The sequence below is a fragment of the Pagrus major genome, chromosome 15, assembly GCF_040436345.1.
Source record: "Pagrus major chromosome 15, Pma_NU_1.0".
In the NCBI taxonomy this organism is placed as follows: domain Eukaryota; kingdom Metazoa; phylum Chordata; class Actinopteri; order Spariformes; family Sparidae; genus Pagrus; species Pagrus major.
Genome location: NC_133229.1, coordinates 20,336,797 through 20,362,842, shown reverse-complemented (window position 1 = coordinate 20,362,842; position 26,046 = coordinate 20,336,797). Strand labels below are relative to the sequence as shown.

The window sequence follows — 26,046 nt, the reverse complement described above, 5'->3', positions numbered from 1 at the left end:
AAGTAAGGTAGGCTAACAGTTCCTCATAATTATAGTACTTGAGTAAATGCACTTACTTTCTCCTGGCATAGTGAGTGTATACAGGGATGGAGTCATTTAATCTCTCACAATATCATAATCTTTATTTTAAATATATTTACCCAGCTGGAAGAAGCTTTTACACAATTTACTTTATTTAAAGCAGCTTTGCTGCATTAGAAAAATACTCGATTACAAGTAAAATAATTGCATCCAAAGTTGTAGGGCCTACTTAAGTCAAGTAAGGAAGTAGTATCAACAAAATTATTGTTATTAGAATATAAACTTTGATGCATAAAAGGAGCATTTTCAATATTTTTGGCTGATGTGAAGTGAATTAAAAGTTATTAAACCACCTGTACTATTATAGTATTTTATGATTATGATATGTAAAATATTCATCTACAAGTTTTTAACTGTAGCTCTCAGATACAGGTAATCTAAAATGTAGTCGGATACAAGTAGATATCTTAGAGAACTTGAGTAAATGTACTTAGTTACTTTCCACAGAACACTTTATAGTAACCATCGTTAATAAATGGTAAATTTCTAGTTAATTAAACTTTAGTTAATAGTTATGTGACTGTTAGACAATGAAATGCTTTATAAAGCATGTAGTAAATGTTCAGAAACATCAGGTGCAACTTTATAAATGATTTATAAAGCATTTGCATTTCAAAATGACCATTTTTAGTGATGTTTATCACCCTCTCCACCATAGCTGCACAGTTTGTCTTGTGTCTGTGTGTCAGCGTGCTGTTTTCATCCACACACAGCCTCATGATCTCCACCACCATATCACTCGCTTTAAATAATCGGCTATTTCACTGCTGAAATGTTAAAATGAAAAAGGTCAGCTGTGGAGCACGTGGCCAGCCCAGCAGCATCTGAACCCGGCGCTAAAAGCGGCTGCATGGCCAAAGAGTTGCGCGGCCTCGGCTGTATGCATGCGGTCTGTGGGCTCCACATCTCCCACATTAGTGAGCTTGGAGAGCGATATGTCAGCCGGAGTAATTACGGCTTGTCAGCCCCTGTGACACCGGGCTTAAGGGCCATCTCCACAGCTCCTATCTGCATCTAAAGAGCCGGGGCGCTTAATCAGCCTTGACAGTCGAGTCCCAAACAGTCACATCTTCCTGCAGAAGTTCTGTCATCATTTTGGGCTGACGTAACTGCGGCCATTGTGTCAGCTCTCTCGAGGCCCGAGTGCACTTTTTTAGGCCCACACATGCAAATGAACGATAAGTTACACAACGATTCTTCAAGGGCTGGAAATAAACTGGAGGATGTGGAGGAAGTCACTGGGGGAATGGAAGGAAGGTGAGCATCATATGTAAAGCTCGGGGCGATGCATCTGATATGCGCCCATTATATTTACTGCCTCTGTCTCCAAAATGAGCCATCTACCTGGAAGAGTGAGCACACGGCCTCCTCCGGCGCTGCTGCTGCTGCTGTTGCTCCGTGTCACGCCGCTGCAGCTCTTTAACGCGGGAGACCAAGCGACTGTGTGGTTAAAGAGACGATATGAGGAAATGCGCAGAAAGAAAGGGGCTGGATGAGGGGTTTTAGAAAGAGTTTTCACATATCAAGGACATAAAACCCTGTCACCAAGGTGAGAAAGTGCCATGGGACGTGCATTTGTAGGTAGATTTTTACAAGCAAAGGTAAATCCCATAAAGGTACTACAAAACAAAAGAATTGGGATGACGTTCCAATCCTCAAAATCACAACCAGTCAAAATAAAAGGCTATAAAATATGTAAAAGGCAGAGATAACGTGAGAATGAATTCAAAAGGGCCATAAAATAATGAACCCAAGTCCGATTTTACTTTCAGACCCCTCCCAAAATTTGGTGGAAGCCACCTGTTTCGGAAATGGTGACAAGCGGGGAGGGAGCGAGCAGACGAGCCTAATTGATTTTTAAGTGGTGTCTCTGTGGGTTAGAGCAGTAAGAGGGGAGTCCACTTCAGGGATCCGCCAAACTCCTCCAGTTTGTACCTGAATTGAGGGGCAGTGATGTGTTGCTGATGCGGCTCAACAAGCCACACTGGGGGCCAGCCGAGGGGCGGACGGACGGAGGGGCCGTGCAGCTCCGGTGGGGGGATGGAGGGTGATTATAAATGAACTTACTTCTGCAGAGGCAATAAGCTGACACGTCAAGCCTCATTCAGCAAACAATGGAAGACGTGTCAGGTTTGTGATACGGGCACGCAAACACGAACTCACTCCTTCTCTCTCCCTTCTGATCAGCACTGTTAGTGATGATCAGACACCAAGATGTAAAAACACAATTTCACTTCATAGTCTGTTCATTATAAACGTGTTATTGTGCCATTCTTAATAAGATCCCTGGGTTGCCATCATCACATTCCTATAAAGATAGGCTATATGCACCACCCACTTTCATTCTTCACACACACACACACACACACACACACACACACACACACACACACACACACACACACACACACACAGAGGCATGCATGCATCATGGAGCCCAGACCTGCAGAGAAAAAGCAACGCTCCCTGAGTGAGCGGAAGAAAAAGGGGGGAGAGAGGGAGGCCGGCTCGCAGCTCCACTCTTCCAGGGTCTCACACACAAGATCCGGGCGCACGGCTCCATTGAGTACGAGGAGGCTTTTGCATGGAGGTTCATTAGAAGTAACGAGTTGACACAAGGTAAATCTTAATGTTGAGGCGCCTTTCTCTACCGGCCCGGGGAGGAGCCCTCATTAACTGTCGCTAACAACCCGTGTAAATACACTGATTGGACAGCTCCGATACAAGCTCCCAGCCCTGCCAGGAAGTCCCCCTAATGAGACCACACAATAAAAACAATAAAAGAAAGAAAGGAGGGAGAATGAGAGAGACAGAGGGAGAGACAGAGAGAGGGAGAGGTGTTAAAAACTTTTGTAAAAGCTTTGCTATTAAATTTGGCGCCACATTTACAGATCATGACAAAAAAAAAAATCACAGAAAATTGTGCGTTTGTTTAATCGTCGCTTTAGTTTAGTTACTTTCATTTCAAATTTGGCATTGTTGTGTTTGAGGGTTGACCTACTGCATCTGTGAAGTACTAAGCTGGCAACTGTCTACTTAATTGTTTCGGCGCTTGAGCTCAATCAATCAGTTAAATCAATAAAAATGTCGTGCGTAATTTTAGCCAATAAAGGTTTTAAAGGGAATAGTAAAATAAAATCGCCACAGCAGCAGTGCGCAGGTTTTATTTGAGAGCAGGAGAGAATGCACTGCAAAAAATATCCAAACACTTCAATCCTTATTTTAGCACATTTTCTCCCCTGACGCGGTGAAATCCTGCCGGTGCCAAAAAGGCGGTTCCACACATTTTACGCGTTGCAGAAAAATTGCAGAAACAAGTGAACGCATCTTAAAGCAAACCAGAATGTGGCTTATTAACATTTCTACAGTGCAATTAAGAGAACTGCACCGATTTAAATTTGCTATGAAAAGAGTTGTGGTGCAAACAGATTAAATTATTACATCTCACTGCCAGATGTTTCTAACAAGAAGCGCAGCCTGTATTTTTTAAAACTCAATGTGGCACTAAACGACTTGTACATATTGATACTTTTTACAGTGTACACACAGTGCAGAGTCTCCGTACCCTGATATGGACAACATGGGACGGAGGGGATTGTGCGCCCCGTCCCGACAGCATCACACATCTGCTCTGCAGAGGCGCAGATCTGCCCGGTGCTCCGGGGATAAAAAAGACAAAAGCGGCAAAATTAAAAGCTGACTTTCGAGATCTAAAATAAGAAATTTAGGAGAAGGTAATTATCTCGTGAATCAAACAAAAAAGGCCTGTATCGTTTCATAATTTTTTTTTTTTAAGTTACCGAACATTTAAATCATTCGTAGTTTTTCGAACATTATTGGCAACATTGTGGACGGAAAACGGCTGTGTTGAGACAGGACTTACAGGAACAGCGGCTGGATTTCCATCCTGATCTTTGGACAAACTGACCGGTGAAATAGCAGAGAACCGGTGTCACGTCCCGTCCAGAGCTCGGATGGTGACAGTCGGTGGTCTGGAGCTTGCGAACAGTTCTGCAGGGGACGAAGAAGAGCAAGGAGACAAACAAGAGCGAGAAGAGGAAAAAGGTAATTCCTGGTGAAAAAAGAAAAAATACACCTGCATCCAATTTCCACACCATTTAAAATAAAATGCCTTTAAATTCTCGACATTTTAATGATGATTAAAAGTTTGGAAATAAACGCACGCGTGCACACAAACAGGCATCAGAGTTAGAAGGAATAACGAAAAATTAAACGCGTGACTTTTTTTCTGTACGTACCCGCCATCGCTCCAAACTCTCGTCCTCTGGTTTTGTTGAGATGAATCCAGGATGGAGCAGCAGCCACATGAGCCTCTCCTGTCTTTGCCAGGGAGGGGTGTGCTGCCTTTTTCTGGCCAGCCTCTGCCAAACCGGGGTCAACGAGGGAGCAAAGAAAAAAAATAAATAAAAAAATAAAACAAGACCCCTTCATTCGTGCCTTCTTTCTCTTTCCCTCTTACCTTTTACAGTCAACACCTTTTTCTTTCTTTCTCTCATCCGGTCCCTCTTCTCTCTCTCTCTCTCTCTCTTTCTCTCTCTCTCTCACTCTCGTACATGACGTAACATCAGCTTTGTTTATTTGCTGCCCTTATTGGAACAGAAAATAACTCACTAATTGGCAATTAACCAGTAACGTAACTTACATTTTTAGATTTGTTGCGAAGAACTTTTGGAACCGAGTTGTATTTCCTTAACAACAAGAACTAACTTTATTCACACGAAAGTTTTTGAACATAGTTCGACAAAGTGCCTCATAATCAATCAATCAACAGAGCAGGATGAGAGAGGTGTCAGTGCAAAGCCTCTGTCTGCTTGGCCGATGTATTATCAGTGTTTTAGCGCGCAAAGTGCTGTTTGTGTTGTCGTGTCTGGAGATTTAGGCTGTAAGTAAACGGAGAAGACGGTAAATGCTCGCAGTGCATTCAGAGCTCTCCGTCCCCCGCTGCTTGGAACATTCAGCAAGCCCCCGGATAAACACACAATTAGGGCAGGTGAATAAACTTGTTTGGGGGGTGTTAATTACATGCTTAACGTAAACAAAAGCCATGTAAAAGAATGTGAATTACCAGTGGCTTTTTCCCCCTCAATCCCCATTCAGGTTTTACATTTCACCTCTAGTCTCTTCGAGGAGTGATTTCCGAATTGCCTGCGAGGGGCTACTCCCAAACAAGGCTCCTCCAAAACATAATGCTGGATAATACCTGCAGCCTCGTCTTGAATGGTGATCACCTAAATTGATGCACCAGGTAGGAGGCTTTGCATATTCGGAGGAGAGCTGCTAAGCCTGCACTCTCAACTTAATGTTGGGGTAGAGAGAGAGAGAGAGAGAGAGAGAGAGAGAGAGAGAGAGAGAGAGAGAGAGAGAGGAGGGGAGAGGGGGTGGTGGTAGGCTAGGAGGTTAGTTTTAACACCAGCATGAAAATACCAGCCTTTACTTCCAGTCCACAGAGCTTTCCAACGGGACCAATTCAAGTGCCACTTGGAATTAGTTCTCCTGAGGTTCGTATCGCAGCGCAGCGGACAGGTTTGATCCCATATACTCCCCCCCCCACCTCACGAGCGCGCGCGCACGCACACACTCCCAAAAGAAACGCCTGACCCTGCAACAAGATCATCACAAGCCCTGCTCTGCATCACATCAATGCACCTACAGACGCTTGCACAACACGCACATGCAGGAATTAAAAGTACCCATGTTTGCCCCAAAAAGCGCCGGCGCGTAAAAGCGCGCAAACGTGCGTAATTCGCACGCTCGTTCATGCAGTTACTTAAGTATACGTCGGTTAAGGTGCAATGGTGAACATGAACAGGTGACCACACATGCACGTCCAGCTGGTCTACTCACTGTCCCTCCATGCTTGAAGTCGGTGGTCTATCTGGCCAGCGCCGGAGAATGTGTAAATCTGAGAGAGGAAAGGAAAAGTTTTGAATTCCTGAATGATTTTGTAGAAAGGCGGCTTAGGATCATTATGTCAGCTTTATTGAGGGCGGATTAAGCGGAGTCTAGATGCTACGCCTTGTACACGGCCCTTTCACAATGTGAGCACTGTTCGTGTTAGAGTGAACTCACACTATTTTAACACCCTATAAGCCCTGTCTAAATATGAAGCCGTTTTAGCCATAAACATGAAAATCACACCGCCGTGGCTACTGCTATAAGCCGAGTCCTGTGACTGGATGTGGACATTGATCATGTCCTTACCACTAGATCAAATACATGAAAACTGCTTTTATGTCCCCAAGGAGCTTTCATGTTGCCATTTGATTGTAATTCCAATACTAGTGGTATTATTCAGAGGTCAGGACTATCACAGAAACCCGTGTTAAACTGGTGGCATTAAAGGGCGATGCCATTGGCAAATCAGTTTTCGAACTGAAACGCCATGACCTTTGTTTAATCAACACAACGCTGCGCATCGATATTCATTTGGAACAATAAATTTTGTTGGCTGAAGAGGAGGCAGCGGGCAGGGGGCCAGGGCTGCGCCCAGCGTCCCGGAGGCAAGGCCGGGGACGGCAGGAGGGGGAGCGGCATCACACTGCAGCTACACCCGGACCAGCACCCACCAAACACAAAGTGACCACACAGCAGCCGACCCGAGGAAAGTCACGCTCGGGCGGCGTCAGAAAAATTGCCAACGTGCAATTTTTCAAAAGCATCGACGGGTCCGGGGCAGAAGCCAGAAGATTATAGGACTGTGTCATAATGTGATCTTTTAGAAAACAGGAAAATGGAAAGTGATAACATATATGAAAAGGAAAAACGTAGTAGACCCTGACGCCTTCCTATTTCTCGCTCGAAAATGAATGAACTGATTAAAAAAAAAAAGAGATAAAAAAAAGTAGCTACTACAAGAAAAACTGTACGAGAATAATGTGCAAATTGACTCGCTTCAATTCAAAACGTGTATTCCGGAGTTGCAGTCATTGGTTGTCCATTTGTCACCCTTTTAAAGCTCCCTCTGCCTCCCTCCCTCCCTCCCCGTCTCTGCTAAGCATCTCCAGTCTACATATCTTCTTTAGCTTTAACGAGCCTCGTTAAGATCGCAATAATATTCCACCCTCTAATTGCTCATTCCATTCAGCAGATAGGCGAGCATTGGCTTGTGCCTGATGCGCGCGGTGCGGTGGGAGGGTTGCTGTGGAGATCGGAGACTCTGATAACCCCCCGTGCGTGCTGCACAAGTGGTGAAAGCCTCGCGCTACGTACTGGCTAATGATTGGCACGCTTGACAGTGATTGGCAGGGCTGCCATGACAACGCTACAACGACACCAAGAAGACCAATAGAAAAGGGAAACAAAATGTTTCAATGCTACACTCAACGGCGGATTTAGGGGGGAGATATTATGAGGCTGGTGTCATTAGGCGATAGCCATTGAATCATTCAATCTTTTTACTTGCCGTGTTTTTTCGGTTTTTCCCTTTTCTCGATAATTTTCTTTCTCTCTCAGGTCATTTCCATGGTTTTCAGATCCCCCTTAGAGCTTTATCCCTCCCATTTCTTCCTGCCAAACTTCGCTGATCGCCCTCTGCTCCTGGCGAACAGCGCTCCCACCACCAGGTCTCCAGAAGACTTGTCCATGTTTCAACTACCGACCCTCAACTTCTCCCCGGAGCAGGTGGCGAGCGTCTGCGAGACGCTGGAGGAGACCGGGGACATCGAACGGCTGGGCCGCTTCCTCTGGTCCCTGCCTGTGGCTCCGGGAGCGTGCGAAGCGATCAACAAGCACGAGTCCATCCTGCGCGCCCGGGCCGTGGTGGCGTTCCACACGGGGAATTTCAGAGACCTTTACCACATCCTGGAGAACCACAAGTTCACCAAGGACTCGCACGGCAAACTGCAGGCCATGTGGCTGGAAGCGCACTACCAGGAGGCCGAGAAGCTCCGCGGTCGTCCCCTCGGACCGGTCGATAAGTACCGGGTGCGGAAGAAGTTTCCGCTGCCTCGGACCATCTGGGACGGCGAGCAGAAGACGCACTGTTTCAAAGAGCGGACACGGAGCCTGCTGCGGGAGTGGTACCTACAGGACCCATATCCAAATCCCAGCAAGAAAAGGGAACTGGCTCAAGCCACTGGACTCACTCCCACACAGGTCGGAAACTGGTTTAAAAACCGGAGGCAACGAGACAGAGCCGCGGCGGCCAAAAACAGGTTGGTGATTTATGTCCTTACGCTCCAAACACAAGAATGTTTGAAAGTTTGTCTAAAACACATAAATGTAAAGAAAAGGAAAGGTTTGATTATAAACTGTAGTTGTGTTCACGGACAGAGGCTGTCTAGGAAAAAGACGAGTCTGTCTGGCAGGGGGAGGGAGCAGGCTGCGGCGACATTTTTGTTATGAAGTGAAAACAGAATGAACATCGAAAACACTACAGAAGCTGCTGTAAATATCCAAAATCCGCTTCAGAAAATGTAATATATATATTTTTATCATTTAGAGGAGCTGCTTCAAACACTGCCGGCTGATGTGTGATTTTATTTTGAAAGGATTTTGACCAAAATACAGAATTATCAGTAAAAACACAACTAATGTTAAATTCAAGTTATCTGTTGAAATAAGATGAATAAAATAATAATATAACAGTCACGAACCAGATTGTTGTTAAACTTGCGAGGCGATTATTGCGCAGTGCTTTTATTAAACAGAAACAGCTTGTTTACGTTTTTCCGTAAAAGTGGAATAAATCCCAAAAAGAGCTCCAATTAAATATCTAAACATTTCTCCACCTCACATATTTACAGCATCACCACTATTTCTGTAATTATAGTATAAACAGCTTCAGGAATTATTTTAAATCAGTTAAACGTCAAAAAATAAAAACACCGGATGAGTCTTAAAATGTATTTAGACAAAACTTTATTCCCTTTCTCTGCTTTTTAAAACACATTTGAAATTGTCATGATTTACAGATAATTTTAAAACATTTTCATGCTTGTTCTCAGAGCTGTGTGATGATTTATTTAAGCTACACAGCGTGTAGTAGCTACATGTATCATGCACTGCTGGTGCGTTTATCATTTTAACATCACATGTTACTCATCACTGTGGACAGAGATCATCTCAGAGGATAATGGAGATATTATCGATATTACTCGACTAAAAAAAAACCAACAAAAAAAAAACAACGAGCACGCGTATTAAAAAAATCATGTGGAGACGTACAGTAGGCTGTATTCATAACATTAAGTGTGGTATCACTCCAGTGAAATGCTATAATTGATTAGAAAATACCTCGGAGGACGACTAAGCCATATGAACTCTATTCTAATCTTTCTGCTAAATGAAGAGATATATTTCCAGGCTGACATTATCCCGCCGCGGTGCAGTTATTATCATGAGTGGATTGGAGATAAACATTTAGGATGATTGGAGTAACCTGGATCTCCACGTCACTCATTCACACACGTCCACTTCCATCAGACTGAAATACATCTGTGTCACAGCCTCGTGACATCTTGCAATTGGACAAAGGCCTATATATATATATATATATTATTTGTATGATATTTTTTTGCATCATATTGTTGTTCAGTCCACGGGTCTTTGTGAGATAAATGTGCAGCCAGGAAGACGAATAGTAAACGCAGAGCACATGCACTTCAAATAAAAACAGCCACAAAGTGTTGTTGTAAAGAGAGCCATCAAAATGCTTTTATAACAACAAACCAAGCTGGATTTACAGATTATATTTTTTTCTCCCTGCGATATGACACGACATTTAAATCCCAGACGCGCGTTCACCGTGCCTACTTTTCGCAGGAATCAAATATAAAACTAAACAAAAAAGAACCCATCACATTTCCTCCAACATTTGGTAGTCTAAATAGTGCTGTGTTTTGTCCCCTGAAAGCTGGCTATTTGATAAAAGCATGCATGCATGGCTGGGGCCGGCAGGGGGAAAGAAAGGCGAGTTTGAACCCCTATTTTGCAGGAGGAGGAGGGGAAAGGGGGACATTCTCAGGTCTAATTGCCATTTCTCTCATTTTTTTTTCTTCTTCTCCCCCTCCTCTCTCTCCCCTCCTCGCTTCTTTTCTTCTCCAGGCTCCAGCACCAAGCAATAGGACCGAGCGGTATGAGGTCCCTCTCGGAGGCCGGTCTCACCCCTCACAGCTCGGCAGAGTCGCCTTCGACCGCGGCCAGTCCCACCACCAGCGTTTCCAGTATGACAGAGAGAGTTGATACTGGGACGTCTATCCTGTCCGTCACATCCAGTGACTCGGAGTGCGATGTATGATACGGAGGAAAGAAACACACAAAAACAAACAAAAAGAGAAATATTTACAGGGAAAATGGACCTGAGAGGAAGAAAAAAAGACTTATGAAATATCTCGGATGAAAAAAGGACCGATTGATATAAATATTAAAATAAAAAGAGATAAAAGCACGTCGTTTTTTTTTTTTTTATTAAAAGCGCTTTCAAAGGACCCACGCCTCCCCTTCCTCTTCATACCCCCACACCACCACCGCCACCGCCACCACCACCACCACCACTACTACTAGACTACTTGCATGATGTCTTTTTTTTAATTATTTTTTATTTTGTAATCAGGGGAAAGAAAAAAAAATCCTGAGTGCAAGATTCTCCATCAGGAACATCGATCAGAGGGAATAAACACAGATCGTCTTGGTGTCTTCGTCGCTTTTTTTTTTTTTTTTCCCTCCCCCCCATCTCCGTTTTTAGTCCAAGTGATGATGATGATGATGATGATGATGATGATGATGCCGCCATGCAGACAAGATGCAATCCTGTTTTTTTTTGTTTTGTTTTTTTGTTTTACTTTATGTTCATCAGACAATCATTTTGAGTCGTAAGCACCTTTTTAAATACACTTCTGTCACTGCCTGTGTGGGGTACATGGTCAAAAAAATGACGAACGGGATCGTTTATGACTGTATCAGATTTTTATTTTTATTTTCAAAATTTTATATTGAATTATGTATATCTCAAATAATGCGATCATTCTCCCGGTCTTGTAATATACGTGTAGAAATATGCTTGTACATAATTATTGCTCTCTCCCCCTCCTCTCCCCCTCGCCCCCCCACCGTCTCATCCTCTTTTCTATCCCCTCCTCACTTTTCTTGACTTGGTGTTCCTACATAAAATATTTGTCAAAACTTACAACTCAAGTGCTCTAGGCGTTTTTGTTGCCTGTTTTGTTGGTGGGGTTTTGATGATGACATGATGTTTGCCGGTCACACTTTATGCAAAAACACAAAAACAAAAAGGAAAAATATGTGAAAGTGGAATAGCTTGTTGTTACTACGTTTATTCAAGTCTGCAGGCTGCCCCCCCTCCCTCACCCTCACCCCCTCACCCTCCTCCTGTCCTCTCTCCTCTCTCTGCCGCCCCAGGGTCGCTCCAAGCGCTTATTTACATTAGCCTACCCAATGTTTCTTTCTTTGCGTGGTTATTATGTTAATGTACCATACATTTCTAAATCAAATACAGTATTCAATTTGCTATACCTCTTTTGCATGATGTCTGTCTTCTCCATCCGATTACGGATAAGGACATTGATAAGTGGCTAAACACATGTTCCTATTGGCTCATTATTGGATTGTGGAGGCATTAATGCTCGTCGTGGCTTATGCGTTCTCGGACCCGTCACCCAAAAAATTAGTTTGTTTTCTTGATTTGATTTTAAAGACTATTTATTTATATTGTTGTAAAAATGTTTGGTTCTTGAAGGAAACTAGAGCTGTGTTTAAAAATGTGACAGATTTCGCACTTTACCACTTTTTAAAAATGTGTTAATGCACCCTGATGTAGGTAAAATCGCCCTATATGACTGCCTCTGTATACTACACAAATTCTGGCAAACGTCAACGTCATGCAGCACTTAAAAATGTGAGTGCTATTTCCCCTTTTGTTTACCGTTGCTAGTGAATACAGAAATTAAGTAAACGCGCCATTAAATGGGCTAATCACGATGGGACTCCTCCCCTGTCCCAATCTCCCATTGTGGCCCGCTGAAAAGAGCTTTTCTTCCTCGGACGAGAACCATTTCCCCCCTCCAAAAAAAGGCTTTCTCTCCTGCAGTCCCTTTCCATCTAAATCCCCAACCAATTATGCTGCAGACTAGGGCAGATTTGCTATAGGACACTGTTGCAGGAGCTATAGTTTTTTGGTGGAAACACAAGATTTCTGCTTCCTAAAAGCAGCGCTGAGGGTTTCCCCCATGTAAATACGGCGCTGCGTTAACTGCAGGCAACTCTGCAATGCGCGTCGACGCTGTGTGAGTGCTTGCAGTCGTGTCTCTGGCAACAGAAAGTAGGACAGATGCTGCTGTTTGGCTCAGGGAGAGCGCAGGAGTTTTTTTAGAAAGTGGAGACTGTACGGCGTGCAGCTTTCACCAGCACAGATTTCTCCTCGGTGTGAGAGTGAAACTTCAGTGTCTCCAACAGGTCTTTTTAGGCCTGCAGTGTGGTGTCAGGGACGGGCAGTGTGTTTGGATATTTTTGTGCAAAGTCTGAAAGCTTAAATATAAAATTCTATGGGCGGTGTACGCGCACGCAAAGAGGCTGAAAGAGGCTGTTTAACATTTAGAGTAGAGACCAGGGAACCAGTTCTCAGACAAAAACGTGCCTAATTAGACTGGTTACATGTGTTAATCTATTAACAAAGGAGGCTATGGGCACGGGTGTGTAAAAAAACAAACTCAGCATTAATCTTAACTTGTAAAAATATTTGTTTTCTTCTTGTAAAGTGACATCCTCTGCGCGAAATCTGCGGATTAGTCCGGCAAAAGTTGAATTTGTCATAAATAGTAAACTACAGCTGTAGGTACTCTCCATCTGACCGTGGATTATGTTTTTTTTTCCCCCTCTCATAAATGTTATCAGTCTCCACTGGATGAAATGCGCGCATAAGCTACCCGCATGCATAAGTCTCCCTCAATCAAAACACAAAAACAAGTGTGTCAAAAAGCTTCAGCCATACGACTCAATGGGCCTGTGATCCTGAAATAACCGAGGCCATAATACAGCTCCCTGCCCGGCTGAAACAAGCCAGCTCCCTCCCTCCCTCCCGCCGCACTCACTCATTCATTAGATGAAGAAATCTGTATCATATTTTAAACCCATTCCGGGTCTTAAATCGGCCTGCCAGAGACAGATAGGCCCTATCAAGAGCACCGAGGGGCCGTGGCACCGCCGCACCACCAAGACCCTTATCACACCCCCACCCACCTCTCCATTTACGCACTCCACAAGTTTTATTGGCTGCGACAAGTCTCGGCTATGATTGAGATTAAATTAATCGTAAACTGAAGAGCATTTTTATCGGCAAAGGAGGACACGAGGATTAGGGCTGTATCTGAGAGATGGAGCCACAGATAGGGGCTCATGAATACAAAACAAGAGATGAATGGGCTTCATTTGCGCAACGTTACGTTCATTATCCCAAAGGCTGTGGAAACACGGTGTAAATATGCAGATATGAACTTAACTTAGTGGAGGAAAAAAAACATAATGAAAGCGAGGTGTTTGTTTGAAATTATGTGTGTGGAAAAAACAAACAAAAACAAAGTCAGCTAAATATAAAAACTTTCAGCTCTGTCATGGCTCCGTGAACTCTGACAACAAAAACAGGATATTTTTTAATGGATTTCTATAAATGCGCTCATCAAACGATGTGTTAAAGAGATATTAGAGGAATTCGAGGCTGTGGATGTGACAGCAGAAGTCGATATTAATTAAATATCATGGTGATTTTCCATCAGAGCGGGTTTAATCATGTAAACGAGACGCATGTAAACAGGTACGCGATTGTCCTCGCCGTAAACATATGTAGGCCAGAGCGGCGGTGGTAAAAGAAAAAAAAAAGTGCTGGAAGTGTGAGTCTATCTGTTGCTGGCTGGGGTCATTAACAGTGGGGGAGCTCTTGTTCGTGATCTGTCAACTCAAATATGGATCACAAGACAAAGGAACTTAGCGAGGAGTAATCTCTGTGTGTGATACTTACATGAGAGTAAACGAGAATGTGAGACAAGTGCGGCAACAATGGAGACTCGCATGTTTTTCTCTTTTTCGCTCCCTTAAGTTGTTTTGCGTTTATCTGTGCAAGTGCATCTGTCAAACAAGATCCGCGTGAGCATCACGCCGAACGTCAACAACATAAAGACGATTAGTTTTTCCTTTTCGTGGCTCGCAGATTTGAAGTCAAAGTGATCTTTAAAGAGGAGGGAAAGCGCTCCTGAAATATTACAGATTTTTTTTTGTTGTTGGGGATTTTGTTGTTATGCGCCGCGATGATCCGCTTAGAGGTCAGAGTTTACCTTCCTTTTCATTCCCAACCACAACATCTTGTATACCGAAGTTAATTCAGGCAGTGTCAGTCCAACTATAGGGAACAAGAGGAAGGAGGAGGGGGGACTATTAAGCCGGAGTCTGGCGGTGAGAAATACTTGCCCTGCCCTGTTTTTTCTCGGATTTCACCGGTTAACTGAACACAACTTTCCTATTGGTGTGTATTCATGCAGCACCCAAAGAGCACCAGCTTCCTCATAGCCTCAGCAGCGCGGCTGTCAGTGCAGGAATGAGCGGGGCCCTTTGGACTAAAAAACTTTCTGCTCTCACTCTCTCCTTCCTTCAATAGGTAAGACGCAGGGCTGCAGCATTCCTCTTGACTGAGTGGTAATTCATACTAAGTTATATGACCGTGACCTGCCGTTCTGCAGTTTGGAGACGGAGAGCTAACTGTTCTCCCTCTTCTGGGTTATTATGTGAAATATTAGCAGCAATTATCCGTCCTTGGAAAGGCCAAAACAAGCGAGTGTGCATTAATTACACGTTATATTTTCACCTCAACACCACCTTTAAATCACAACCGATCCCGCAGAACATTTTAGAGGAATTACAGAAGCTTTTTACACGATTTTACCGACATGAAAGGGATTATATGAGGTAAAAAAAACTACCACAAAACTCTTTGGAAATTATATAAAAATGATGCTATGTGGTAATAATGATGTGTCAGGTCGATAGTTGACATTTTGACTTAATTTCGATGATGTGTCTCCGTGTCCGCGGTGCGTAAAATGTGCGCGCCGTGCACCTGCTGCTTGTCGTCGACTGATCGACCCCCTCCAACCTCATCGACACACACGCACACGGTCTCTCTCTTTCAGGCTCCCCGTTTATCACACACACACACACACACACTCCCTCTAAGACAAGGGCAGCAGCGTTTGAAAGGTGTCCTTCTATTAAAGCGTAATTTGGAGGTCACACAAGGCAGGAGGCGATGATACAGGATCAGCGGTGTATAAGCTTTCATTATATGTAGGGCTACCGTGTATAGACAGATGGGATCATACTCTCTCTGTAGCCAGGTTGGGAGGTGTGTGTGTGTGTGTGTGTGTGTGTGGTGGGGGTGGTGTCAAGAAATACTTCACTCTAATGCTTATTAGTGTGGACTGCCATTGCACAAGCCTCATCTTTTTAAAACAAGCATAACATGAAAGCAACCCAACTCTGGCTTACTCAAGCGAACATGACCACCACCACCACCACCTCCACCACCCCCCACCTCTGTTTCTCTCTTTCGCGCACACACACATGTGCACGCGTATAGCCTTACACGGACAGCACATATGGAGGTTGTGTGTGTGTGTGTGTGTGTGTGTGTGTGTGTGTGTGTGTGTGTGTGTGTGTGTTGGGGTGAGATGGGATGGGTGGGGGCGCTGGGTGCAGGCTGTGATCTCTCGCCTTGTGCACACCGAGTGGACAGAGGGCTGAGCAGCTTAAATAGAGCCCCAGCACCTGTGTTTTCTGCCGCCGTTCTCAGGCCTTCTTAGCATGGCACGGCACTGTACAGCACTGATGTATGAGCCGAGAGCACGCAGATATTACACACCCCACATGTGTGTGCCAGAAATAAATGAGAAGAAGGCCGTTCATCTTTGGAATTAAGCCACACTGAATAATTAAACTGAAATCCCTCATATTATTGGTTTTACATGCTGCGCGTCATGTTTTGGTTGAAGATGATTATCATCCAACTTAAATATGCCAATGAAGTCAATCACAATGAGGAACCATATGTTGATATTATAGGAGGTCATTTTAAAAGTTCATGAATATAACTGCTGCGATCTTCCATTTTTCAAAATAAGATTAAAAAAAAGAAAACTCCTCACTCATTTTGTAAATAGTTTCAGAGGTCTCCACGCACAACACAGTCGCCGAGTATGTGTTTATTAGCAAGAATTCACTAAAACAGACTCCGTCCATGGTACATTTTTGGTGACAAGTCCCCCCCCCTCCTCTTCGCTCCCCCTTTTCCTTCCATGAATTGGTGATTGTTCCCGGGTCTGATGCTGAAGGCTATTGTCTGTCAGCTGGAGCTCCTGCCTGCTCTGGTACTGAAAGCACCGGATGAACCTGGACACGGACACCCGGTCCCGCTGTGCCCACCAGACACCTCACACGCACACACGCACGCGCGCACACACACACACACACACACACACACACACACACACACACACACACACACACCCCTCGTCTTTTCTTTTTGACCATTCAAATTTGGGACGATGACGCCTAAAACTCCAGAGGGCAACAACGTGATTATACCCAAGGCCTTTTGCACTAAAGACTGTGCATCTCTCTAAATAAAATGTGGCATCTGTTTTTGTCTCACTCCCAAACCCAACATAAAAAAAAATCTCATCTAAAAGTAAAATTGAAATAATTCTGGGAGAAAATAAAAGTAAAAGTTACAGATTTTGCTTCTAAATGCACCACCTCAAATGTGCTGTGTTATTGTTATTTTCTGACTAAATAACACCCAAAGAAAAATCCTTATATTTTTTAGAGCATCATGGATATTTGGTGTATATGTGAAGAAGATAAAACTGTCAACATCTGTGAACTAAAACAGATTAAAGATGTTCTGAATGCAGGATAAATCACGTCTGGTTTGAAACTCAGCTCATACAGGCTCTGGAGCTATAACTCTAAAATATGTATGGCACCATGTTGGCTTGTCATATATCACAGTGATTGGCCTAATTGGTGACACATCGTAAAAAGCCTCGGCTTTAGTCCAGCTTTGCCCGGTGACACGCCTCCTTTCAGTACCCATGCACTTAACAAAAGGTCAGGGATTGACCGAGACCTGGGTGTCCTTATCAATTTAACCTCCATTTACAAAGCTATAGGATGGATTACGCGGGATGCCAGCCTCCACAAGCTCACAAACAGACCCCGACCAGAAGAAAGTCCACACTGCGAGGCAGGTGCAAAGCTGGCCCGAGTGGAGGCTGAGCGGAGAGGAGCCAAACGTGCTCCTCGACTGCCATCTAGAGGATTCCTGTGGAAGAGACATGACCCCAAAACATGTCTGTGTAAACAGCTCCTGTCATGCCAAGTGGCTGAGAAATGGAAGGCAAAGAGGTGCAAAATTCAAGATATTTGACTCTATCTTTTTTTTTTTTTTGACTGCTGCTTTACATTAAAAATTAGGATTCTAGGTGTCTTGAACATTAATTCAACACATTTCCACAAATGTCAGCCTGACATGTTTGAATGTTTGGCTGCTTAACATGGAGCCACTAGAGAGTGTTTTAAAGTGGACCTATTATGCTTTCTCGTTTTTTTTCCTTTTCCCTTCAGCGTGTTAAATCCTTTCTGGTACATGTAAAAAATCTTAAAAGATAAAAAGGTCAAAGAAACTCTTCTCTCCTGCAGAAAACACTGCTCCTCAAATGCCTCGTCAGTAGTCTTGCCTTTAATTCTGTGACTTTGTGACATCGCACTATGTCACCATGTCGCACATTTTAATAATTTCTGCCCAGCAGCCAGTTTGGCACATAAGAATTGATTTAGCACAGCTGCTCTGTTGTTGTTAGCGGTGCTGGCTAAAGAGATAGGAGCTACAACAGAGCATCTCAGACAGAGGGACAATTGGACAGTGCTAAAGCATGTAAACCTGTTCTTATAGTAACCCAAAATAAAATGATGAACCTGAGAATGAGCATCACATGTCTCCTTTAAATGGTTTTATCTCATATTTGAGTGCACTGTTTGGCCTCAATCGACAGCATCACGGACTCTGTTCAGGTTGGGACTTCTTGCTTCTCTATTAAATCCACCATGTGCTCTAATGTTGACGCAGGCACGAACGTACATATACAGGCTTTTACTACAGGGACGATAAGTGCTGGCCAGTGAAGTCATACTGCCCACGTACTGTACACACACTGTACAGGGCGCATTCATTAAAGTTTCATTGCATGAAAGTCAAATGATGTTGGAACACTGAACCAGCTTCTCCATTTAGTGCTAGATCAAGGATTCAGACGCCAGAGAGTGAAATGGAACCCCTGATCCCTGGTTAATTTTTAAAAACTGATACCCAGAGTTTTACTGAGGCCGCCAAGGAGCCAAGTGACTGACTGACTGGTGTGTGTGTGTGTGTGTGTGTGTGTGTGTGTGTGTGTGTGTGTGAGAGAGAGAGAGAGAGAGAGAGATGGTGGTGGCGAGGAGGGGAGGCATAATGGTGTCCGCTGGAGCGCGGCCTTTTAGAGTTTAACTTGCCTATTATGGAGAGCAGGGCAGGCGGAGGAAGAGGACAGAGAGAATGCAACAGAGAAGGTTTCACTGTAAATGGACAGTAAAACGCTTCCGGCAAACTAGGCTTGAATCCACCATTAAATAATTGCACGTGGAAGGGAATACATGACGGCATGTTACAGGCCATAAGCAATGCCTCTTTCATTTCCCCACTTTTTAACCACCCATATGTCCCTGAACGGTTTCAGCCTGATTTCAGGTTCACATGAGGGTATGAGCAACCTTTATGTGGGGTCACTAGAGTCGGTTAACAGACGGAGATACATCCAACATTCACAGACGTATTAGCTGATAGAGCCTGGAGGTAAAAAATGCACTTTAAGACAAATTTGATTCTGTAAAATTTTAAAAAGTCTGTAGGTAAACACAGACATAGCATGAGGTGACATTTAAAGAATGTGCATGCTGTATGCAAAGCCAAATTATGGTCCCATTTTAGTGTCCACCTCCCTCCTCACATATTCATCTCCCTGAATCCAACTGAAAGGTTTTGCATGTCACATCTGCTCTTGGATTGAGATTAACCATCTGGAAAAAAAGGGAGAAAGTTTAATGAATTTCCTTTTTCATATTCACTCTTTTCCAATTCATTGTCTATGAGAGCATCTACTTAAGCGCCTCATGTAAGATGTACCATGCTAGTTAATAACCAGCTCAGGGCTCTGGAGGCCCTCAGCTGAAGCGTGCTGTTTTGTCCAACCACTTTTTCTATTTTTAATAGGTTCCTGTACATGAGTCGGCCGTGGAGTATCTTTAAAGCGCCTCTTTAAAAACGGCCTCTGTCCCGGGGTGGCCTCCAAAACGCATGCATTATTGAAGCATGCACCGGCCTTGTCCTCCACACTTCCCTCCATCACTCAGTCCAGTTCAGCAAGCAGCAGCAGCTGCACGGCTCCCAAAAGAGCCGGAAGAGGCGGAAGAAAACACGGCCCGAGTGTTCAGAGCTCAGAGACCTGCTGTATGAGTGCGGAGGTGGAGGGAAGAGGAGCAGCTGCAGGTCAGAACATAAACCCTCCTCTCAGGTTCACATGGCTACTGAGGTTCAGATGTTTTTGTTCAGCTCATGAAGCTCATGATTGAGGTGAGTCATTCTGGTACGTTAAAATTTTTTTCCCAGAATCATCAGTGAACTCAAAGGAAAGATAACTCAATAGCAGAAAAAAAGTATTTCTTTAACAATATCTAAAATATTCCTTTTTAGCCATGTTTTTGAACAAAATACGTACAACAAAAACAAATAATTGAGTCTCAACAATGTGCTCTTTAAAGGGGCACTATGCAAAAAATTCAAACTAAGAATTTTTATATTTACAATATTGATGAGGTAATAAGACAAACTAATATATGTATATATATTTTTCCATAACCGAATAAACAAATTTAAACAAAGTAAAACAGAATACAATTGTGTTGTCATCCCCAAAACTACATAGTGCACCTTTAATCCAACATCATCACCTTTGGCTTTTTGTCTTCTTTGCACACACAAACACATGCATGCACACACGCTATCAAACCTGATTGTGAGCAGTAGGAGAGAACAGAGAGAGGGCAAAGGGAGAGGTTGAGAGCTGTGTAAATGGTCAATTGGCTTAACTCAGTGGTGTCTTGTTCTTGGTGTGACCATGTCAGTGGGCAATGTGCAAATGTGCACTCTTTTGATTTCCCTGATGTAATCCTCTGCAGCACACTGGTTGCCCGTAAAGCCCCGGGGAGGAGAGATGAGTGAGACATTGGATGGTGTTTGTTCTGGGATTAAGATATCACTTCCTTGCGTCCATTCATTCAAATGTCACACGCACGCATGCAGAGAAGGAGTTCAAACACTGTATGTATGAGTATGAATGCACAAACACACACACACACACACACACACAGACACACACACACACACACACACACACAAGCATATTCTCACACACACTCACACTTCTGACCCTGTATTCACGGCATCTCTCTGAGTCTTTTAGAGTGTGTAGCTGTCTCATTATGTTACACTGCCATCTAGTGATCTATAATAACTCACATTCACCAGAGTAATAATACACTTTGAACTCATTCATTGAAGCGCACAAACAATTTAAAAGAGAGAGCCTTCTTAGATATGACAGGAGACACACATGAAGACACTGGGACGTTAAAGGTCCCATGTAGCAGAAAGGGAGATTTCATGTCCTTTTTGTTCATAGAGCAGATCCAGGTGGTAGATAAAATCTGTGAAAATATCAAATGGCTGTCCACAGAGAAATGCAAACAGATTTGTGTTTTTCAAAACTGTGACTTCAAGCAAGCCGTCAGAACTTCTGTAAGATTGTGAGAGACACTAAAACGGTGCGTTCAGACAGGCGGTGAATAGAGATGCGGCAGTGGATTGTATGTGAAAAATAATGTTTTTTGAACATTAAAGGACGTGAATACCCAAAACAAAAGAGCCTGAAATCTTTCTATCTTAAGCTATTTCAATGACCCATGTCTAGATTCAAAAACTTACAAGGCATTGATTTTTTTCCCCTCAAAAGCTTAACTGAAGCTGCTAAACTAAAAGCGTTAGCGTGCTCCCCATAGGAAGTGGGTGCAACAGTGCGTTGTAAATAACGTGTTTTAAAATCAAATTGGGGATGTCGGGGCTTCCTGAGACTGTTTTCTTGTGTTTGAACCAGACATAATCTACTTCTGTTGTTTAGGAGAAAAAAAGCAACAGTGTTTTGCTGTAAAGCTCCAGAAATGTTTCATGGGCTATGAAACGTCACCTGATGCCAATGGCAGAGTGAGCTTTTCTTATGCTAAAATACAGTAATATAATATACAAGCTTTAAATGCATTGTACCTGTGAAAGTGAGGTGGGTGGTAAGTTACTATCCACTGTAGCAGAGAGTTCATTTAAAACCAAGACAGTCCTAGCCTGGTGTGCATGGTATCATCATCATCATGACTTTCTCTTTTTACAGATACCACCACATTGCCTTTGAGCAAGGCACCCTCATCTCATGCACTCCAGATTAGCTTCTAAGTGACCAGAAAACAAAACGCAAGACGTATGTATTAAAATCTGATCAAAATTAACAAGAATAACGGGCAATGAGTTTAATAACCCCTGACAAATTAATTGATATAAACACAAAAATGAAGAGTCTTCTATGTCATCAAATTGTCTTGTCCATTGTGTAATTTCAATAAAAAAGATATTCAAATGTTTGGAAATATTTCCATCACTATTCAAACATGAGTCCTGCAATAATCAAAAGAGTGCCTTACTTTAACCACAAGGGGTCATCATGAGCTCAAGGTTGGACATCTGACTTAATTCATGAGAAGATCAGATGGAACTGAAACAAAACTGAAGGACAATCACAAAAAAAGAGTGCAAGCATCTGGCATACTTTCCCTCCCAATGCATTACATGGAAAACTATTCATTATATAGCCTTATACATTCACTCTGAAGCCTCTCTTGTTGTCTATACAAGCTGCTAATGGCATTCATGGCTTCCAGATCCATTCCAGCAGCCACATGTGTGTGTGTGTGTCAAGTCAAGTGTACAATAAATTACAAATGGTGTATAGAGAAGCTTTAAGGTCAGTGACACATATCCCCCCCTCTATGCCTACCTCTCATTGTGTGGTGAAATTATACCCGTGGCATGTTTTCTGCATTTCTCACTACAAAATTGCTTTGGCTGAAACCCAGGAGCGTTTGAAGTGCAGCGGAGAAGCTAATCAAGCAGCAAGTGAACGGCAACAAAGCAAAAGAGACTTCAAGCAGCTGCCACTGCTGTGGGTGAGAGAAAAAAATAACAACAAGAGGAGTCCACAGCTTGGAAACCAGTCTAGTGTAAGTTATCAGGAGGAGGGAGGAGGGATGGGAGACAGAGGGAAGGACACAGAGAAAGAGAGAACTACCACTATTTTTGTGTCATTTTTCACAGTGAATGAACTCAAGAAAGAGTGAACAACAATTTGGATATGAAAGTCATCCATGACTGTTGTACTGGTATTATATCCACGAGAAATAATGTATTTGCCGCTGCGTGACAACATCCCTTTCCATAAACTTGTACATTTTCAGTTGCTTCAGCATAATCTGGCTGCAAAAACATGCAGTGCGCTTGAGATGAGTATTTGTTCTTGTAAGCTTTTCTCCCCTTAAATCTGCTTCCTGCAGGAGTCAATGTGCATGCTAGCTAAATCAGCTCTCTAACATAAAATACTGCAGACCTTAAGCATGTTTAAGTGTACTAACTAACAATAACAACTTTCTTTACTCGATAAAAAAACTATGCTATACTATATTCATAAATATATAATACTTACTATACTTTTATCTGATGAAATATTTAAGTGGGTGATGCTTTTTGGGGTTAAGCAGACTCACCGTACTCTGTTTAAATGTTATCATTTTATGATGTTTATCTTTTCATTCAGTTGCAGGTGATGTTTATTTTGCAACCCATCTGCTTTTACTATGCTTTTTTTAGTTTGTACATTTGCATGATGGCCCTCATGCAAAGAAAAATTCAACAGACCATCCTGTATAAGCTGGACTAATGAATGAAGCTTCACTTGACTGTATAATTAAAGATACGATATGTAATATTTCTGCATTACATTTGTTGAGTCGTTCTAAATCATCCCAAAAGTTTTCAACAATGTTCAAATCCAGAGAAATCCATCAGAGTTCATGCAAAGCTGCGTTTTCATTTGTTTGCTTGTAGCTTTAACTTCCGGGAAAGTCAGAGAGTGAGGACGAAAGTCAGCGAACGTGACTTAACGTAACATGGACACAACTCCTCTGTGAACAGTTGTGAACAATGAAGACAACAACTCCTGTGATCCCACACGCCATACATGTTGTTTTCACTGAGAGGCCCTTAGTGGCAGAAATTACTTGCTGTGCGATTAACTCACTTGTCCCTCAACTTAATGAAGATGTGTACATGTACTGTGTTTTTTTAACCCACTTCATGCGTGATTTTGATTGTATGTCCTTACCTGCCTCCTTCACTACAGTTCTCCTGCAGGAGCATCAGAGCCAAGCCTTCACTGTTATCTTTTTCCTGTCTTTACACACATGCAGTTACACTCTGTGATCACTGGGTGGAAGCAGTGTTCAGCTCAAACAGACTTTTTCAGTCGTTTTTATTCGGAGCCCTGCTGCTTTCCCCCTAAATTATGGAGAAAACCAAATGGTCAGCTTTCATCACGTCTGTTCTGAGGTTTTGTTACTCTTTAAACAAATCTACACAGCACTAAGTGGAGTGAACACAGTGTGACGGTGTGTGTCTATACAGTACGTGAGGGGAAGAGTGGGCATCTATTTCTCAGGTCATGTTGTGTTTCTTGGTGTCATATCATATGAAGCATGTTTATCAAGCAGAGGCCTTCATTTATACTCACCTTGACTTCCTCTTCTCCTCCATTTACAGGTTGGTTGCTATGGTTACAACCTTCCCACGTCAGGTACAAGGGATACATGTTAGAGGCCATATTTCACAAACTAAACCTGGTCTTTACTTATTTTCCTTTTCTTTTTTTTTTTTTCTCTTTTCTTTTCTTGTCCCTGACTTGTTTGGGATTACTTTTACAGAATGACAATACAGAACTCTTTTTTTGATGGTACACCTACTACTTAAAGTTAGTTGTAAGTTGTAATCTACAAATGACATGTTGGATGTATTGTAGCCAACAATATGTCAGATTTGTCTTCCAGTTTTTTGCTGCGCTCTGTATGCTGAGTCAACAGTTTGGCAGGTTGAACCCGTTAGTGTGTTTAGCTGGAAACAGAAGAACCTGCACCGTACACACTCAGACAGACAGGCGTAGTGTGCACAATCAACACCGATACCGATTGATCCAAATTAAAGGGAAGTCCCCCGCCTCCACTCCTGAGTTGGAACAGACGAGCCTGTAGCAGGATATAAAGCTGAGTGAATTGCGTAACCTTTAATAGCTTAAAGCAACAAATAGTTGTGTAATGGCGAGTAAAGGTTCAACACCTCTTTTTACAAGAAACAAGAAAACATAATTTAATTGAGTTCACATGGGGCATGTAAGGAAAACGATTACAACACACGAACAAAGCAAGACTTTGTAATAACACAACAATGAACGGGGCAGGAACTGTTGCCAAATTATGTTGTAATTGAGTTATTCATGGAAACAATATGTAGAGTTTATACAAAATAACGAGGTCACATGCAGCTGCATTAGAATCCCCTTTGCAAGAAATAAATGATGGAATTCATTCTGTCACTATTATCTTTCCATGATAACTTGCCCTGATGAGCCTGAATTCTTTGTATCAGCATGCAGAACTTGTCATGGTGACTCGGCTTTTCTCATGAACTGCTGGCATTAAATCCCTTCATACTTCCTCATAACCATACTGGCATCAGACTAGTTTCGAGGTGTCATAATGTAAACATAATATCAGCAACTGAAATGCATGTTGTTCTGTTGAACCCTGTCAGTCAAAAATTAGCAGCAGACTATACAGCAAAACTGCATGAATGGTTTTATTGTTGACCGTAAGTGTATCAACAGTTGAAATGCAGCTGTTTTGGCTTATACGACACATCAGGAATCCTCTATGTCTCGTCATTTTCTACTGCTCAGTGAGGCAAAATCAGAAAAACTATAGAAGGAAACTAAAATGAGTACTATGATGTTCTGGTTGTCAGATCCATTCTGATAAAATCGCAGTCTTTCAGTGGAATTTGTGTTGTAATAACAGCTTGAGTTTCACAAAGATGTGTCCTGTTGTTCCTGTGTTTTGATTTGATATTGCAGTGGTGAAGTTGAAGGAAGCTTAATGAATGATAAATAAACAAAAAAGTGAAAAAGAGTAAAAAACATTTTATCAAAAGCTTGTATGTTATTATAATATCAGATATCTACTACTAACAATAATGAAAAGGGGAACTAAACTGATAAATGGACTAGTTTTACAACAATTTATCTGAGTGACACTCTGCACTGCTAGTTGATATAACATCAAGTAAAAAGGCTGGATGGGCCGAACGTAAAATACAGCGCACTATGAAAATCTTGTGCATGATTTAACCTGCCCTTTGGTGTTCAGAGTGAACACCCAGTGAAAGCATAAAGAATGGTGTAGTTAATCTTTACGCTGGACAGATTTAATGGAGCGGTGTCAAGTGACAATAGCTGGAAAAGCCATCGGAGTGAACCTAATGCGATCAGAATAGCCCGTGTCTGTCTCCCATCTAGGAATTTACAGTAGGGGGGGAAAAAGCCCAGGTGAGCCTTTATTCACCCCAAGTGCACACACGCACACATTCACCATTACTAAAACCTTTTCTTCTTGACCTTTTATACCAAAACATGCTCAAACGAAGACAAT

The 26,046-nt window shown here is 42.8% G+C and overlaps 1 protein-coding gene across 1 annotated transcript; it reads left to right on the top strand.

Annotated features, from left to right (window-relative positions):
* Nucleotides 1–7,563: 7,563 nt before the first annotated feature.
* Nucleotides 7,564–10,339, top strand: six3a (SIX homeobox 3a). The gene is made up of 2 exons (XM_073482297.1): nucleotides 7,564–8,255; nucleotides 10,147–10,339. Exons 1-2 carry the CDS (start codon nucleotides 7,564–7,566, stop codon nucleotides 10,337–10,339), a joined length of 885 nt encoding a protein of 294 aa, XP_073338398.1.
* Nucleotides 10,340–26,046: the final 15,707 nt, after the last annotated feature.

Coding starts and splice junctions, on each gene's coding strand:
- six3a (XM_073482297.1), top strand. CDS start 7,564: ATGGTTTTCAGATCCCCCTTAGAGCTTTATCCCTCCCATTTCTTCCTG. Junction 8,256..10,146: donor GCCGCGGCGGCCAAAAACAG/GTTGGTGATTTA, acceptor TTTCTTCTCCAG/GCTCCAGCACCAAGCAATAG.